This window comes from Sturnira hondurensis, unplaced genomic scaffold, assembly GCF_014824575.4.
Source record: "Sturnira hondurensis isolate 20B ecotype Veracruz unplaced genomic scaffold, ASM1482457v3 Scaffold0020787, whole genome shotgun sequence".
Lineage (NCBI taxonomy): Eukaryota > Metazoa > Chordata > Mammalia > Chiroptera > Phyllostomidae > Sturnira > Sturnira hondurensis.
This window is the reverse complement of record NW_028093418.1, coordinates 641,541-660,981: the sequence shown is the minus strand read 5'-3', so window position 1 is coordinate 660,981 and position 19,441 is coordinate 641,541. Positions and strand designations below refer to the sequence as shown.

The 19,441-nt window shown below is 43.1% G+C and overlaps 1 protein-coding gene across 1 annotated transcript in view; it reads right to left on the bottom strand.

Moving 5' to 3' along the window:
* WDR48 (WD repeat domain 48) overlaps nt 1–19,206 on the bottom strand; it is a 44,864-nt gene extending 25,658 nt beyond the window's left edge. Inside the window, exons 1-5 of the mRNA XM_037030616.1 lie at nt 19,111–19,206; nt 4,931–5,071; nt 2,606–2,684; nt 1,816–1,898; nt 1,572–1,701 (exon numbers count right to left, since the gene is read on the bottom strand). Coding sequence (XP_036886511.1) covers nt 1,572–1,701; nt 1,816–1,898; nt 2,606–2,684; nt 4,931–5,071; nt 19,111–19,158 — 481 coding nt within the window. The 5' untranslated portion in view covers nt 19,159–19,206. The remainder of the gene's footprint in view (nt 1–1,571; nt 1,702–1,815; nt 1,899–2,605; nt 2,685–4,930; nt 5,072–19,110) is intronic.
* Between the last annotated feature and the right edge of the window lie 235 nt (nt 19,207–19,441).

Below are 19,441 nucleotides of genomic sequence, written 5' to 3'. Positions count from 1 at the left end.
CAGGTGTTTAGTAGCTAGTCTACAAAGACTAAGTTGAATTATTCAGTTTGGAAAATCTTATCTTTATGAGTGCTCTAAAGAAAAGGAATCTGTAATAGAGATAATTCTAAGCAATATTATTATCAAGTTTTATATTTTTCTGGATTTGAGTATATACAAGTGCTCAGTAAACATCTGCGAAATTGAACTGCACTGCCATGTAAAAACTATCCATATAATGTATTTTCATAGTATACGTGTGCCAACATATATGCAAAATACACCCAAACTCACTATTTTCAAATACAAATCAAAATAAACATATTTTGTTTATTTTCACCTATCAAATCACATTTTTCTAAAGGTAAGATTTAATTATCAAAAAACACAGTAAAAAAGGACTCTTGTACATTATTTGCAGGACGATAATGTGGTACACCTCTTCTGGGAGGAAATTAGACAATAGGTTTATGCCCTCTGATTCAGAACCAAGTATCGACGGGGTGAAAAAAACTGCATATAAAACCATATAGTATGATCCTAATTTACAAAAAAGAACAAATATAAACAAACATACTGAGAAGTGATAAGAAGTTAATATATGTATTTAGAAAAGTGCTTGTAGAAAGTACTCAAGAAATGTTAGCTATTAGTATTATTTCTATAGTCATAAAAAACACGTGAGATCCTTTCTAAACAATTCTAAGCAAGACATATCTGTTGCTGAATCCGTGTCTACTACGCCTGCTCTCTGACCTGGGGACCAAGCATGCTCTCCTTTGTTCCCTCCTGTTAGTGCCTCTCTGAGCAGCTCCCTGTATCCAGGGAGAGCTAAACGATGGACTGTGACAGGGCCCGGCAGGGCCCAGCTGCTGAATCACTGACAGTGCACAGGTGACAAATCAGGAAGAACGAGGGGAGAATAGTGTTTAAGACCTCCACATGTCTCCTGGGGGGAAAGCCTGCCAATTTGCCCCTGTTGGCATACATCAGGTTTTATGAGAACCGCCTTAGCTATGTCAGTGAGAGTATTCCACAGTCATGCCAAATGTAATCTATAACACAGGAATCTACATAGGTCAGGCCCATGTCCTGGACACAGACATTCCAGGCCAGGCTTAGCTAAAAGTGTGCTCCTCAGAGACCCTTCTGATTCCTGGCCTAGAGGGCTCTAGTGGCTGGGCCAAGCTTGAGGCCGAGTTTCACGTCTGGACTTGCATGGGTCTGACTGGTAACGAGATCTCTCAGCAGAGGAAGCACTTGTGCGGTCACCTGCTGTGAATGTCTCTGCATCGCCTCCGGAAGCAGCCTAGCCTCCTGGAACTCTTCTGGAATTGATTGGATTCTTTAAGGCTGCTCTGAAAAAGGCCCTGCGAAATTAGCACTGAAAACATTTCTTTCTTTGCTTTGGGTATTTTCCATGTTGGCCATTAACTCAAAGGCTCTTACTATATAGTAACACTTTTAAAAGTAGAAGCGCTCTCTAGATGTGAGCCACTGGACTGATGCAAACTTATCAAAGATGTTGGATAAGCCATTCTTCATTTATGTCAACTTGGAGCACTGTTAAAGGATGTACTCAGACACCTTACTTGTGACAGTGTTATTTGAGGCAGTCAGTGCTGTCAGAGTGTTCACATCCCACAGGAAGATCTGTCGGTCCAGCCCAGCCGATGCTACCAGTTCTTTATCCTTGGCATATGCTAAGGCCTTTACATAATCCTGTAAAAGAACACACGCACCATGACTGACACTGCAGACGAAGAAAGTGGGCCATGTAAAGTACTGAGATCCCAATGTTACACTAAACACACCGAAGATGACATCAGTTTTTACCTTATGTGTCCTTAATGTTGACATGCAAAATCCCTTATGTGCATTCCATACTTTTACTGTCGTGTCAGAGGAAGCAGATATCACTAGGAGAGGCAAAGAATGAACAAACACCTTCGCAGGATAACTTATCACCATTTCAGAGACATCATAAATCAATGTAACATTGTTTTAAACTAATGTTGCTATTGTACATACACACACTGTACCTACTTTAATATTTATAATATTCCTAACATTAATTCAAACATCTGTTCACATTAATACATATACATATGGTACATATGTATCTAAAAGCTTTTTCTAGAACCTAATGTACTCTGCCTCAAATTTTTTTTTAAGAGGCAGGGGAAACTTTTTTAAAGTTGCAGTTGAACTAGTTTGATTGAGAAAATTCTTCTCGCACAGACTGAAACACCGAGAAACAGATCTTACCGTAGTGAGAGGAGAAAGATATATTAATAAGGTTAAAAGAAGAATACATACGAATCTATGTATATGCAGTTCAAAGGTAGGTAAAACCAATCGACAGTGTTCAGAAGACAGAGGAGCAGGTACCTTGGGGCAAAAAGCAGGGACTGAAAGAGCGGCCCAGGCGCGGGGGTGGGGAAGGCAGTGCTTCTGGTGATGCGTTTCTTGGCTTGGGTGTTTACCTTGCAAATTTGTATTGAGCTGTGCCGTCACGGTGTAAGCTTTTCTGTGTGTACGTTACATTTCAATAAAAAGCTTGCATGAAAAATATATCAAATTAAATCAAAAGCTTCCTGAGCCCAATAATCGAAGAAACACTCACATGTTTTCCCATTACAACACAGCACGATGTCGTTCACCCAGTCGGTGTGGTGCTCCATAGAGGCTATGTACGGATCTTGCTGGAATTAAAAGAAAATCATGAGGATGTCACTAGTCTCTCTTAGCGAGTGAAATATACTTATTACACATTATAAATCTATTCAGATTCTTCAGTTAGCGTGACACGCTGCCCTAAGGCCTTAAAATCTAGTCCCCAACAATTGATGATCCCAGATAACAGGTGCAAACTGAACTTCTGTTTCAGGACAGTGTTATTAGGGATAAAAGCCTAGGTTTCCGTGACAAAGGCTCATTTTTTATGCCTTGAATTAGTGAAGACAACAGTACTCCAGGACAGGTTTGGTACAGCAGACAGGAAGGGACCAAATCTGCAGGCTGGGGGTTCTGAATCGGTAGTGAAGGCTCCCGGCAGACAGTGGGGCAGAAAGGAGGCGGATCGGAGTGGTGAGGAGCCCAGCCCAACTACACAGGGAGATGAACACTAGTTTTTAGCTTCCTACTGCGCTTTTCGCTTTCTGAATGAAATGTTTTCCTTATGGTATCTGTGGTTCTTCAGAGAAGAAATGGAAGCCAAAGGCTAAAGGAATACTAGCCTGGTCTCCATTTCAACTCAGTAATTGGAGATTCTTCTATGCCTCTCACTGGCTTTTATAGGTAAGTTCTTAGTTACCAGGAGAGGTCTTGTAAAGAAGAATCTATAGTTACATCCTACACCCAAGACAGGCAAATGCAAGACACTTCTTGGGCAACGAGAACAGCTTCCTACATACAAGTCCATTTGAGAAACTATGCTATTCAATCTTGTCATAAAATGAAGACCAGAAAAAAAGATGTTTGAGGGCAGAACAGGGACCTTTCTAGATTCTCCCAGGTTAATTTTTGTGAATATTTTTCACAACTTGTCTGAAATACTGTTAATTCCCAGAAAGGTGACATTGCAATTTAAACATAAATTCCAAAAAGCACTTAAAAGCCACGATTTTCTTACTTTCCATGTTTCTGACGTTGGACCACCACTACAGCTACTGGCTAAAGAATCCAAACCCCACTAGACCCAAGTCCATTTAAAGAAACATCGTCTAGCACGTGCACAAACTAGCGGGTCTTTTTTGGACTGAACTTTAGACTTGCAGAGCTTGCTAAGAAGACACAGACTTTTAAAACTACAAGGTTTGGCCCTGGCTGGTGTAGCTCAGTGGATTGAGGGCGGGCCTGTGAACCACAGTCAGGGCACATGCCTGGGTTGCAGGCCAGTTCCCAGCAGGGGACTCACGAGAGGCAACCATACATTGATGTTTTTCTCCTTTTCTTCTTCCCTTCCCTTCTAAAGATAAATAAATAAATAAAATTAAAAAATATATAAAACTACAAGGTTTGGCACCAGAGAATTGAAGTTAGAGAGGCTCTAAGTCTCTGTCACTTAGCAGCTATTTAACCCTGGGTTTCTCTGAGCCTGTTTTCCCATCCATGTACAGGAACACAAGAGCCGCCCTGAAGGAGTATCATGAAAATTAAGACCATATTGGATATGAAAGTGCTAAGAGTGTATGGTACATAGCCAGGAGCTCAATAAATGTCATTTTCCTTCCCTGAATCTTCCTTTTCACGTCATTCACAATACAGGCATTTAAACAAAGCATAAAGAGAGTTCACTGCCATTTGACAGGGCATTTATCTTTAAAAATTTTTTTAAAGACTTTATCTCTAGAGGGGAAGGGAAGGGGAGAGGGAGAGAAGTATCAATGTACGGTTGCCTCTCGTGTACCTTCTGCTGGGAACTGGCCTGCAACCCAGGCACGTGGCCTGATTGGTTCATAGGCCCGAGTTCAATCCACTGAGCTACACCGGCCAGGGGCATTTATCTTTACATATACTGAAATCTTGGTCCTTCTTTAAGAAGACAGACTCTAAGTCTCCTAAATAAGGGGACTATGTTTTGCCTTCATACTTTTACACCAGCCTTGTATTACCAAATAAGTTCCTATGAGTTTTGGGCATCCTAATCACCTTTAAATGAAGAAATCAAATATTTGTTCAAGGTTCCCCCTACCAGACAAATCTCTTTGTTTCTTTCTAGCCGAGAGTTCCTATCGCATGCCTAGTTTACGAGGTCCCTCCCTTAGCTAAAATACTTCTGAAACTCCCCTGGGGTGTTTTCCTCGAAGGCTCATAGAATTCTGGGGCAGTGTCTTTAAAGGGGGTACCAAATACCTCAGTGCTCAGAGATGACGTCTGGAGCTGTGAAAGGACACCGGATCAGGCCACCTTTTATAGATTTCAAATGTCAGTGCCATCCCTGCCTCACCTTGTGCTGGTTGACGCTCCAAATTCTGATGATGGAGTCCCGCCCTGCCGTGAAAAGTCTGTTGAGCGCTGGGTCCAGCTGCAAGGCGTTGACTCCATTTCGATTGTACTTCTCCACTTCATCTCGAATAACATAGGAAACCTGACAAACATGCCAACATATGCTTTCTGTGAAATTTCGAACACGCAGTGAAATACAGCCTACTAGCGTCAATCACAAATTCAAAGTCCCACACTTTGCAATATATACTTATTCTCAATCCAATAAACATTTCATGTTACTCTGCAGAGACCGAAAGGCCGAGGCGAGATGACATCAGTAACGGCCCTGTCCGAGACAAGCAGGGCTGATGCTACAGTGCCACAATCGCTCCCTAACCGGCCTCCTCTCCCACGCTGGGTTCCCCTTAGTCCACTTCCCACAAAGCAGCTGGAAACCGGAATGCGTTTCACCCCTGCCCCAAACCCTCTCCAGTGCTCACTCCGTGGAGTCATCATCTGATGTGAACTCAACACGGCGGCCTCAAGGGCCTCGCTCACCTCTCCTGCTGCTCGTCCAGGCTCACCACGCCCTGTCCCTCGCACCCACAGGGCCTCCAGCGCATTGGTCACACGTGCAAACCCCCTCTCTCTGGCCTTCAGGTTTCTGTTTAAGTAACGCTTCCTCAGAACTGCCTTCTCTCTCACCCGGCAGGCAAATGAGGTTACGTGTTCCTCTAACACACTAAACTTTTTCTCCAGAGGACTTTCCACTACGTGCTTTCACGGGTAAATTCTGTCCGCTTCATGTGAAACTCCAGGGGATAAACCAAAAGCAACGACAATTATGGAAAAGTCAACAAGCTGGCCGGCAGCCAAAAGCAAACCCTTCTAACTCAGGAAGCAAACAATTAAGACTGTAACAGGAGGTGTGGAGGAGGGAGAGGCCGTGGGGAGACCTATTTACAACAGCAACAAGAATGAATACCTAGAATAACTGACAGAACAAGGTACCGGGAAGAAAACCTGAATAAAGGAGGCACCATGTTGTAGCACGGGAATATTCAAAATTAACAAATGTCTTCTATATTTGTGAATTCAATCAAACTTTGGCCAGAATCCCATTGGATTTCTTTCTAGAAGTTGGCAAAATATGTAGTATTTTTTTAGGGAATTCCCAGTTATTTTTTTTAATAAAAGCATATTCTTTAAAGCTCTTAAAAGATATCATACATCTAAAGCTACCAAAATTACAATGGAGTACCACAATAGGAATATGTAAAAGAATCAATGGAATAAAACGAAATTCGGAAACACATTTTCCTATTATAAATTGTTTATTCTTATGTAAACACAGTGTTTCAAATCAATGAAGGCATGATAAATTATTTATAAATTATCTAGGAGCATCTAGTGATTCTATTGGGAAAAATTATATATGCTTTTCCCAAATCTTAAACAAAATGAATTTTCATGTGGACTAAAGATTAAAAATGAATAATTTAATCATAAAATACTTAAAATAAGACAGGCGAATATTCACATGGACTATGTTGAGAAGGCTCTGCTAACACAAGAAAGACAGCAATCTGTACAAAGGAAAAGAGCAACGCTGCTCTGACCAAATACAAGTCAGAACTTCTTGTAAGTCCACGAGTGTTCTCTGCAGCATCACTCACTGGAGCTGAAGAGGGGAAACAACTCAAACGTCCTCCAGCTGACGAAGGCTGGACCAAAGGCGGTCTATGCGTGCAGTGGGGGGTTGTTCAGCCGTGAAAGGAGTGACGTGCTGACAGATGCCACAACGTGAGTGAGCCTTAAAAACGCACTGAGTAAAAAAGGCCAGTTTAAAAATGCCACACATTTTACGATTCTATTTATTCTGAAGGTCCAGAACATGTAAATCCACAGACACTGAAAGTAGATTAGTGGCTGCCAGAGGCTTAGAGAAGGGACGGTGAGTGACCATTAATGGGCATGGGGTTTCTTTCTGGGGGAATGAAAAGGTTCTGGGACAGGGTGATCAATCCTCAAGTTTGTGAGTATGTAAAAAATCATTGAGATGTATAGTTTAACAAGGTGACTTTATATTCATTTTATCTCAGTAAAGCTGTTACTTTTTAAAAAATACCTTCTGAACATCAAAGAATAGTATGGGCAAGGTTAAAAGGCAAACATCTAACTGGAAAAATAATGAAATAATTACAAAAGACAAAAGTTTACTCTTGACACCGTACAAAGATTCCTTACAAAGAGATAAAAACAAGTCATCATAAGAAGGAAATTTTTTAACAAATGGCCAATGGATGTAAATAATCAGTGAAGCGAGAAGGTTGTGTATACAGGCAACAACAAGGCTGTTGTCTTAATCCAGTCCTGGGGTGTGAGTAACTGTAGTTGAAATCCACTCAAACCAGCTTGAATTAAAAAAAAAAAGAAAGAAAAGAAAGAAAAAGAATTTAACACAAGGATACAAGATTTCTAAAAGCCCAAGGGCAGGAAATACAGTTATGACTCATAAAAGACATTTTAAAATAAAACCATGGCACTTCTCTGCTGAAGCCTTCCAAAAGCTTTCGCTACATTTAAAGTTCAAACTCCTCACGTGCTTTGGTTCCGCCCTGCATCCTCACCTGGAACTAACTTGCCCCAGCTTCTTCCAGGGCGGTCACTGCAAGCTCCTTTCTGTTCCTCAGACCCATCTCGAGCTTTCTTCTCCCCACCCCTTCGCACTTACTGTTCCCGGCCGCCACCTCTCCAGCCCCCACAGGGACGCTTCCACCAGCTTCTGCCTTGTCTGGCCTCCTCAACCCTTCAGGTCTTGGTGGAGACACCACCTCCTCTCAAAGGGCTGCCTTGATCTCCACCCCCTATCACTTACCCTACTTATTTCTTTCACAGTTGTACCATGCTCCATATTTATCTTTTTTGTTACAGCTTCTTCATTAGAATACAAGTTGTGAGAGAACAAGGAACCTGCCTACCTTGTTTCACCCACCACTCATTATAATGTCTGGCATGAAAGACATTTAATAAATATTTGTTGCACGAATCATGTATTAGCTATCAGAAACCAAGGTGGCTTCAATGTCAATTTCAGTTTCTCTCAATCTCTTTCTCTGGGGTTTTATGGCCCCTGATCTGCTTCTCTGCATTCCCTTTAACAGAGACTATGTAGCATATATGAATCTTAATTTTCAAATTTCTGGGAGATTACCTGATTGGTCCAGTGGGAAAGAGTCAGAGAATAACACGACTCTCAGTCCTCTGTTCAGGTGGAAAGTAATTCTTAGCTAAACAAGTCTGGGCCACCTCTTTAAAGGTATCTACCACAGATGTGTGGTTAAAAATGGCAAAGAGCCCTGGTGTGGTTCAGTGCACTGAGCACCCATCTGCGAACCAAAAGGTCGCTTGTTCAATTCCCAGTCAGGACACATGCCTGGGCTTCAGGTAGTTCCTGCTAGGGTGCATAGGAGAGGCAACCCATCCATGTTTCTCTCTCACACTGATGTTTCTTTCCCTCTTTTTCTCTCTCCTTTTCCTTCTCTCTAAACATAAAATAGGCAAAATCTTCTTTAAAAAATGGTAAAGAATTAGAAATATCCTAATTGGATAAAATTTGGTACAAAACAATACTGTTTAATCATTGAAAATACTGACGAAGTTGTAGACTGATTGGCATAGGAAGAAAGCCATGCTATGTTTAGGTGAGACATGCATGGTCCAACACAGACATGTATAATAACCATCACTGTAAAAATGTTTCAGAATATTAAATATATATTTAAAAACAAATATACAAGTTTGGGAGGACCTACACATATAAAACCACCAGTACTTATTCCAGAGTAATGGAGTCACGGTGATTGCCACTCACGCCTTTTTTACATGGTGTTTTACAATGGGCATATATTACTCAGTATTTTGAATTTATAATTTAATTTTTATCCAAGTAATTCTTGTCTGTGTTGAGAAAATCAAACAGTACTGAAAGACTGTAATGAAAACCCACCAGCCTAATGTCTGTGTAATACTCCCCATACCAGTCTTAATCCCTGGAGGGAACTAATTTCAACTGTTTCTTCTGGATAGTTACTGAATTTCTTGAAATACTGTCCTTACTCTACAGCTTTCTGGCTTATCCATTTTAGATTTACTCAGGCTATGGTAGATTAGGCTGGAATTCTGAAACTACCCCAATAACTCCTTCCTCTACTCTTCTGAAGTAGATATACTGCTACTTTTGGTTGAATAAATAATCAGTACTACAGTGGTTGACTCTGTAATTGCTATCTACTGACTAGCTAAGTACTACATTATGAATATATTTCCTTCCTCAGAGAGTTTTTCCCCCCTAGAGTTTTCTTTTCTTCTTCAATGGTTTCCTTTAACTTCAATTTTCTTTAATTGCTGTACCATATTAGACATTTTTAATTTTTAATATATATATATATTGATTAGACCATTACAGTTGTTCTAGTCCCCCCCTTCATTCCCCTCCACCCGCACACCCCCTCCCACACCATTCCCCGCCCCCTTAGTTTATGACCACGTGTCTCAAGTTCTTTGGATTCTATATTTCCCCTACTATTCTTGCCCCCCCCATCTATTTTCTACCTACTGTCTATGCTATTTTCTGTACCTTCTCCCCCCTTCTCCTCCTCCCACTCCCCTGTTGCTAACCCTCCATGTGTTCTTCATTTCTATGGTTCTGCTCCTGATCTAGCTATCCTCTTACTTTGCTTTTGTTTTAGGTGTGGTTGTTAATAGCTGTGTGTTTGCTGTCCTTTCACTGTTAATATTTTTCATCTTCTTTTTCTTATATAAGTCCCTTTAGCATTTCATATAATAAGGGCTTGGTGATGATGAACTCCTTGAACTTGACCTTATCTGAGAAGCACTTTATCTGTCCTTCCATTCTAAATGAAAGCTTTGCTGGATAGAGCAATCTTGGCTGTAGGTCTTTGGATTTCATGACTTGGAATACTTCTTTCCAGCCCCTTCTTGCCTGTAAGGTCTCTTTTGAGAAATCCACTGACAGTCTGATGGGAACTCCTTTGAAGGTGACTGTCCCCTTATCTCTTGCTGCTTCTAGGATCCTCTCCTTCATTTTAATCTTGGCTAATGTAATTATGATGTGCCTTGGTGTGTTCCTCCTTGGGTCCAACTTCTTTGGGACTCTCTGAGCTTCCTGGATTTCCTGGAAGTCTATTTCCTTTGCCAGATTGGGGAAGTTCTCCTTTATTATTTGTTCAGATAAGTTTTCCACTCGTGGCCGTTTCTTTTCCCCTTCTGGTACCCCTATAATTTGGATGTTGGAACATTTAAAGATGTCCTGGAGGTTCCTAAGCCTCTCCTCATTTTTTTTAATTCTCGTTTTTTCATTCTTTTCTGATTGGATGTTTCATTCTTCCTTTTGGTCCATTCCACTGATTTGAGTCCCAGTTTCCTTTCCATCACTATTGGTTTCCTGTGCATTTCCCTTCATTTCAATGAGTTTAGCCTTCCTGTGTTCCTGTAATTTGTGACTATAATCTACCAGTTCTGTGAGCATCCTGATCACCAGTGTTTTGAACTGTGCATCTGAGAGGCTGGCTATTTCTTGGTCGCTTAGAGTTATCGGCTCTGGGACTTTGAGTTCTTCTTGAGCCATATTTTGGACTGTTCGTGCCTGTTACGTATGAGGAGCGGAGCCCTAGGTGTTCACCAGGGCAGGACAACTCAGTCGCTTGGTTGTGACGCTATATGTGGGGACGGGGTCAAAGAGGAGCAATGGCAGTGTCGTCTGCCGCCTCCATCCGCTGCCTCTGCAGCCGCAACCGTCACCAGGGCCCTCGCGTTCCACTGCTCGGGAATGTGCAACTGCTGTCGGCCCTCCACCACTGGGTTCGCCCGCTGGGGCCTGCGCGGTCCGTCTCACTGTGCGCGAATGTGCGACCACCGTCAGTCTGCCCCGCACCCCGACTGGGCCTGAGCTGCCTGTGTGCCTGGGTCGGGGGATCTTTCCTGCCCGACCCTGCTCTGCTGCTGGCTCCGCCCCTCTTACCGGTCCTGGTTGAACGGTTTATTGTTGTCGGACTTCCGTATAGTTTGATTTTCTGTTCTTTGGCTGTGTGTTTGTTTACTAAACCTTTGTTGTATTCAAACTTGGTTGTGGGAGAAGGCACAGTGTTTCTACCTATGCCTCCATCTTGGTGAAAGTCCCCATATTAGACATTTGAGCAAGAACCCACCCCACCCTCTTTCCCCAGCAGGTGTCCACCCAGTATCCTCCACCTTCCACTCCAGGCAGGGCTGGCTGCCCTCTAGGTCCACGGACACAGCTGTCATCTTCTGTGCTTCCCTCCACTGCTTTTCCGGGCTAGAGCCATTGTTTCCTGAATGTCCCCTTTCTTCGTTCACTCCCTGTGTTGCTGAAGTACATCCCCAGGACCTGAAGAAACTGACTCAGGAAAAGGTACACGGGAGGTGACTTAGCCCTTGCACGCCTGGAAAGGGCTTCACCTTTACACTCGATTTGGTGGGGCAGAGAAGTCCACGTAGAAAACTTCCCTCAGCTTTTGAAGGCACTGCTCTAACTTCCTCTGGCATCCCGTGTTAGCAGTGAATTCAACGTCATTCTGTCCCATTCACTTGGAAGTGATCCCACTTCCATTCTCTTTTGCATCACCATGAGTACCACCACCCCCACCACCCTGCCCTGCGCATGCTTTTAGGATCTTTCTGGGAACTTCTCTTTGTAAAAATTCATTAATAACTCTGTGTTTTGTGTGTGTGTGCTCCTTAAAATTCCCATCAGTCAGATTTGGAACTTTCAAACTGCGCTTTCATCTTTTATGCATTCTATATTATATTATCTATCTTTGTCCTTTCGTTTACTCTTAGAAGACTTTCACACTATTTTATAATTTTATAACTCTTTTTGGGGGGTAAATTTTAGTATGATAGACAAAACAGAAATAGTATGTCCAACAAGGAAATGGCTAGATAAATCATGGTACACCCATTCTATGTGGTCACTACAGAACAAAGATAAACTACATACAGTGTAAGTTCCTAGGTATATTACATGAAAGACTTAGTACAGGAAAAAAACTGGCTGTAGAGAAACGGGAAACAGGATTCATTCCTTTCAACAAATACTGATCACCCATCAGTTGCCAGGCTGTGCTCTAAATGTGAGGATACAGTAGCCTACAAGTGCTCCTGGAGCTTTTTCATCCTAGTGAGGGAAAGAATACAACTAGAAGTGAGAGCAAGTTAAATAAAGTTTTATTCCCCAAGATACAGGCAACCCTTGCGGGCAGAAAACATGGAAGTAAAATAAAGAGAAAAGTAGGTGGTGCTGGGGACAGAAGCAACAAACGAGTGAACAAAGCCCTGGAGAAACTTCATTTAAGGCAGAGAAGGCAGAGGAGAGGACTCATATCTGATTGTTCTAATCTGCTTTAAAAAAAAAGAGGACGTTGGGCAGGAGGAGACGGTACTATAGGGACTCTCTGAGGGGACAGACCTTCAGTAAGTAGGAAATATGCATTTTGGAAGACACAACTAAAGGAACTTTTGAAAGGAGAAAATAATAGGGTAGTCCCTGGAGAGCAAGTACCCAGTTAAGTGACACCTTAAGTATTTGTGGCTGGCTCAGTAAGCATCATTCAACTTCTCGAGCAATTCTGTGGGACCCAAAACAGAGAAATCAGATGGTGGGGATGACCCACTGAGCTTCATGTGGCCTGACTCTGCATTTCCAGATTATATATCCCCCTGAGTCACTGGTAATGTGCCAGAGGGTAGAAGCAGTCCGGAGAAAAACTATCTTTGATTATTTCAACGTAATTGGATTAGCTTTCTATTGCTGATATAATAAATTACCCAAATTGAGTGGCTTAAAACATTCCCTTTCATTGTATTTTATAGTTCTTTAGGTCAGAGGTCAGGCTGAGCATGGGTGAGTTCTCCATTTAGTCAATCTCATCGCCAAAATCCACAAAAGTCTTGATTGAAAAGCCTCTCCTCCTTCTAAAGGCTTTGGGAGAGTCTGCTTCCAGCTCTATCATGTTGTGGGTTGAATTCAGGTCCTGTGGTTGTAGGCGGGAGGGCCCAGTTTTCTTGCTCCTGGAGGCAGCCCACACCTCTTCTCATGCTGTCTAGGTGCCCTGCCTGCAACAGAGGGTCCCTCTCGTGGCTCAAATCTCTGACTCTGCCCCCTGCTGGACAAAGTTCTGTTTTTAAGGGCTCCTGTAATTACACTGGACCCACTCAGACAATCCAGAATATTCCCCCTACTCTGAAGTCTGTTACATCTGCAAAGTCCTTTTTATCATATAACATGACATATTTGCAAATTCTAGGGATCAGAGTATAGAATTTTGGTGCGCCAGCATTCTGCCCACCACAACAATTGAACAATTTTTTATGTGAAAACAAATGTGACTATATTAGGGAGTCAGTACAAAATTCACATTTTTAAGAAAAGAAGGGGTATTTTGAAAGCATTTCAGGTGCACCAAGGGGATACTCTGGGCTGTTCCCCCAGGCTCCCCTGAGGTGTGCATTCACTCGTCTCCACTCAGATGTCTAACAGACATCTTCACCGTGGCGTGTCCCAAACAGAGCTCAACAGTTCTCTCCGAAAGAGCTTTCCCTGTGGTCTTTCTCACCAATGGAGTTAATGGTAACTCCATTCTTCCAGCTGCTCAGGCCCCAAACCTTGCTGCCACCCTTACTTTAATTTTTCCCACCTCATATTCTGTCATCACATCACCATCCAAAATTCAACCACTTCTCACCGCCCTGGGTGGAGCCACTTCCACACAGCATCTGGATTTCTTAAACAGCTTCTGGTCGCCCCTTCTCTGTCCTCGTCCACCTGCAGTCTGTTCTGAATACAGAAGCCAGGCTGAACTTAAACACGTGCACATTGTGAATATCCCTCTGCTGGAAATCCGCCAATCTGCTCCCCACCTCGCACTGGAGTAAAAGCCCAGGACCTCACTAGGGCCTGCAGTTACCTCTCTAATTCCATCTCCTCTGCTTCCCCTCACTCAGCGCCAGCCACAAAGGTATCGTTATTCCACAAATAGGCCAGGGACAGGCCCACTTCAGGACCTTCGCATCTGATGTTCTCACTGGAAAGCTCCTCCCCCCGACGACAAGCGCATTTTCTGCAGATCCTTACTACATCAACCTCTCAGCAAGGTTTCCTCTGGCTACAGCAACTAACAGTTCGCTCCCCCATCTTCTGCTGTTATCACCATCCATTATTTAACCTTAAAGCTTATTTTCTCCCCACCCTTTATTATGGAAAATTCCAAACATATACAAAAGCTGAAAGAATTACACAGCACACATTCAGATACCTACCACTTACAAGTATTCTATGATTAACATTTTCTACATTTGCTTTACCTCATACCCATCTATCCATTTGATCCTGTTATGTTTTGATGCCTTTCAAAGTAAGTCGCACACCATCTGCCCCTAAAATACTTCAGCATGCACATCATTAATGAGTTCATTATTTATTCATGGTGCTTGTTTTTTAAAAGCAAAATTTAGAGTGGAACGTACAAATCTAAGTGTACACAGACACTTCTGACAAATGACCACACCTGTGCATACAAACACCCAATAAGACACACAGAACATTTCCACCATCCTAGAGAAGCTGCCTCACCTGCTTCCCCAGCCGCTACACCCCACTCCCAATCTAGACCCGACGTTTTCCACCCTAGATGAGTTTTGCCTGTTCTATAACATCCCCATAAATGGAATCACACAGCTCTTTTGTGTAAGACTACTTTTAGCTATCAAGCTAAATCAGGTTAAATTTGGCCAAGAAAAATTGGCCAAATGTCAATAATTCTCACATCTGTTTTTCCTGCTGGAACCTATATTTCTAGAGTGTTAATTTTAAAAAGTATTCTGAAAAGTAGTCTTGACTGCCTTCTCCTACACAGTGGTTTCACTAAAAAACTCCTTTCCCAGTGGTCAGTAAAAGACTGTCAGGGGCCAAATCCTGTGTTGTACACAAAGTTTTTCCGGACCACTGCCACACCCAGGTGGGTAGCTGTATGGATGGCTTCACCTTTCAACAGCAGAGTTCAGTGGCTATGACACACAGTGGCCTGCACTGTTCAAAATTCTTACTCTCTGGCCCTTTAGAGAAAGCATGCCACTGAACGGACGTCACATTGGCACCACAGTTTTAATCACCCACCCCACATAAAAAGCGGCTCAGATATGGCTAATCTGTGTGGGTCTTTTCTTGAGAAGTCCGGATGTGGCATCATTCTACATCCTTAAAAAAAAGTGTCAAAGATTAACCAACCAGCCCAGAACTGGGACTCAATCAGGAGTCAAGAACACACTGAACTCTGAATAGGTCTAGAATAACTAGATATTGAGCAGGGAAAGGACTTAAGTACTGGTGGAATGGACATTTGTTGGTTGTCTCTCTACTCCTCACTTCTGCTCCCTTTGTTTTATCCTCAAGGCAAGCAAATCCTAGGGGAAACTGTGCAGGGGCTACTTAAGACTCCCTGTTACGTTGGATAATGTAGTGGAAGGACACAAGGTCTGGGTTGGACGCCGCACCAAGAGGCAAGGCCTAGAGCCAAGAGTTCGGGAATAGGAGGTGACAACTTGTAGGCAGCCCGACTGTAAAGCTGGCTTTACGTCACTTCCTAGGGTACAGAGTCACAGCGACCCTCTGGTTCAGATTTGCATAAAACTAGCACTACCTCTTGAGTTTTCACTTACCTGAGCCACAACAGTGTTTTATCACGTGAGCCTGGTCAAGTTGGGTTCCGAGTCATTTCCAACCAAAGGAATTGGTATGAAAGACCAATTATTTATCCTCTTCACACTCTCTGAGTGTGAGGGCCAATTATTCACACTCTGAGTGTGAGGGCACGTTGTTGCTCCTAAACCAGGAATCAACTTTTATCCAACCTCCCCCGCCACGGAGAATCCTGAAGTGAATGACTGAGGCCACAGTTGAAGGAAAGATGGAGACAGAGTCAACCAACTGACTCAGGCTGCTGGAAAACTGTAACACAAAGGGACCACCAGGGAGTGAGAAGACTTGCTCTGATATCTTGATTACTAGGAAACACACAAGTGCATCACATGTCTGAATCCACATATTTCATCATCTGATCATAGTTCTGACAATCACAAATGTACCCCTACCCCTCTTACTCATGGCCAGTCTCCTTAGAAGTTGAAGATTGCAGACAAGTGTTCCTTCATTAGGTCTATAATTAATAAGCAGTAGTTTGTATCCCTCTCCACTGGTTATTTATCAATCTAAGTTTCAAGGGTTCTTTTGGCCTGTAATTTGGTAATGGAGCCCAGGGATACTGCCTCTTGATACAAGACACAGACAACCAAGGAGACAAGATATATTTATGTAGCCATATATACTTTTTCAAAATAGAAAGATTTATTTATAACAGCAAAGAATATTGTAAAAAGTTTAAAAGTAAGAAGGTTCATATATGTTCAAGGAAAAAAAATCCCATTTTCTGCCTTACCTATAAACACACAATCTGATACACCTGAGACAATCACTGTTAATATCCATACAGATTCTTAAAATACATTATTTCCTCTGTGGAAATGAGGCCATGCTTTTTTGAATTCTGGACACCTTCCCTTTTTAATTATACAGATCTACCTTATATTTTTTAAAATTTATTTTTAGAGAAAGGGGATGGGAAGGAGAAAGAGTGGGAGAGAAACATCAATGTGTGGTTGTCTCTCATGTGTCCCCCACTGGGGACCTGGCTGCAACCCAGGCTTGTGCCCTGACTGGGAATTGAACAGGTGACCCTTTGCTTCACAGGCCCGTGTTCAATCTACTGAGCTACAGCAGCCAGGGCTATCTTATCTTTTTAATAACTAGAAATTAATCTACTACATGAATGTACCTAACTTATCTTCTAATTGACTATGGATGGAGAGATTTTTTTCACAGTTCCTATAACAAACACCCTTGCATAACTACAGAAAGTTATATGTATATATACTTCTGAAAAATGATATTTAAAGGGAGAATTTCTTGGTCAAAAGTAATAGATATTTAAAATTTTGACAACCAACAAGACACAAAACAGTGAATGTTATGACTCCATTTAGAGTAAAATGTCATGTTAAGTCCAATACGTGCCAGAAGAGTTATGGAACACTGGTTTTCAATCGGTGGCAATTTTTACTTTCCAGGGGACATTTGAAAATGTCCAGAGTCATTTTTGGTTATCACAACTGGGAAGGTGCTAATATCTAGAGGGCAGAAGCCAGGATCACGTAAAACTGGCATTGCACAGGACAACGCCTTCCTCCGCCACCCCAATAAAGAATTATCCAGCTCAAGATGTCAATAACAAGGTGAAAAATCCTGGTCTAGGATTGTATGTCACACTGTCCCCAGTTTTCTTTGAAGAGTGGAGGATAATTATCATTTATACTTCTGTATTGTTTGTGGATTTTTTTTTGCAGTGAACGCATACTTGTTTAAAAACATTTCCATAAACAAAAGTTCTCCCTCATCTCAAGATAAAATAAATTTCTGTGGCTTTTCACACTGGTTGTACACTCTGGGGAAAAATTCCTACAGCAGCTAATAAGACTCGCTAATCTCCTTCTCGGCAGACTAAGTTCTTCTGAATGCGCTCCATGGGAAATGGTTACTCGATTTATCAATCTGATCTATACCTATTAAGAAGGTGAGAAGTGCTGAACCTCAAACTCTAGTTTTGCACTTCGATCAGAGAAGAGTGGAATTATCACCACTGTCATTCAGCATGCAGTGGCTCACACTCAGCTTTTTAAAACACTGAGTTTCCCCACACACTGCAGATTTACATTTCCCTATCCTATACTTCTATATGGGTGCTTAAGTGTAAATGCAAGAAACTTGAGAGGCCTAATAAACTCTCCTTACCACCCTGAAGACTGCACCATTCTAATGTCTAGTACACAACCAAGTTACAATTTTAAGTTCCATTTTAGTCAAAAGCAGACATTCTCCCCACGCGGATTGTATGCTGAGGTTACTTAAATTTGGTCACTGATGCACTTAAAAACCGCCTAACAGGTAAGCTACTTTAGGTTTTTATAGGTTTCTTTCAATACATCTATTGAATGTGTAGGATATGGTACCCACCTATGAGATCAATAAGACAAAAAAGTGAACTGCCCAGAAGACTTTATGGCTTACAGCAATTTTCTGGGGTCACGTTACTGAAGGAACACTCACTAATTTCAACCTGTAGAACCACATATAATGCCGTTTTATAAAGACAGCCTGCGTGTTATTTATTTCTATACTATCTCCATTGTTTGTACATTTTGGGGCCTAAACTAAGTGCTCAGTAAGATTTCATGAAAAAGCGCACCAAACCGCCACTACTGCATACACTATACCTGCAGCAAATACCTGTACCGAAGCTTCACTCCTCGCATCACTGAAAATAGGTTAACAATAACTCTCAAATGTACCCATAAAACAAGAGTGGATTCACGAAGGCACAAAGCACACACGGAAGGGTTAGATAACGCTTTACCCTTATATAATAAATTATAGAAACAGAAAAGAACATTCAAGGATGAACACTAAAGATGAAGAGAAGACGAAATTAAATTCCAAAACAGTAAAAATTATATTTTCCCCACTAACACAGCACCCCCCGCCATCGTTTCCACCTCACCAGGGAGAAAACTCCCGCATAAACCGCAGAAAGCCCGTAGCACAGCTCGCGTCCTACAGCCCCGCCACGCCCCCGCGCAGGCCCACCCCCTCAGTCCCCGCTAGCCACCAGGGGAAGCCCCCGGAGGCCTCCGCTCCGAGTCGGCTAGTGCAGAGGGGCTTTGGAGAAAAACAAGGGAAGAGGGAGGCAGGTGGGCGGTGAAGGAGCCTATCCCGACCTCGCAAGCCCAAGCCCACGAGAAAGCGGACAACCGACAACTCCAGGATCCGAACCGAGCATCCAAAGTTCCGGCCCTGGGCCCAGGTCGGCCACCTCCCGCCCCTTCCTCAAACCATTAATGCCGCGGCCCCACCCCTCGCCGCCGGCCGCACCCCGTCCCACTCGCCCCAAACCGCTACCGTGGCCGATCGCGGCCCGAGGCATCTGCTCGCTGGAGGTGGGCCAGGGCTGGCAGCCACATCCAAGAGGTAGAGGAGCCAGGTTCCCATACCTGCACTTTCCTCCGCCCTGCCGTGTTCTGCCGGTGATGGGCCGCCATCTTGCATGTTGACACTTCTACGTCACTTCCGGAAGTGTCTCCGTCCAGGCGGAAGTCGCGCTTCTAACCCTTTGGCCCGGGGCAGGTGGTGTTGCGTTGGTTAGGTTGTCGATAGTGCCCCGAGGGCTGTGGGTCGCCGTGGCCGACAGCCCCGAGGTGAGGTAAAAGTGCTGAAAAGTTGTCTGGTGCACAGAACGCTGGCGGAGACCGAGCGGGTCCGAGCCGCGGGAGCAGTCCGTGTCCGGCTCCGTGTGCCCGTGAACTCCGGCTTCTACTGCTTTTC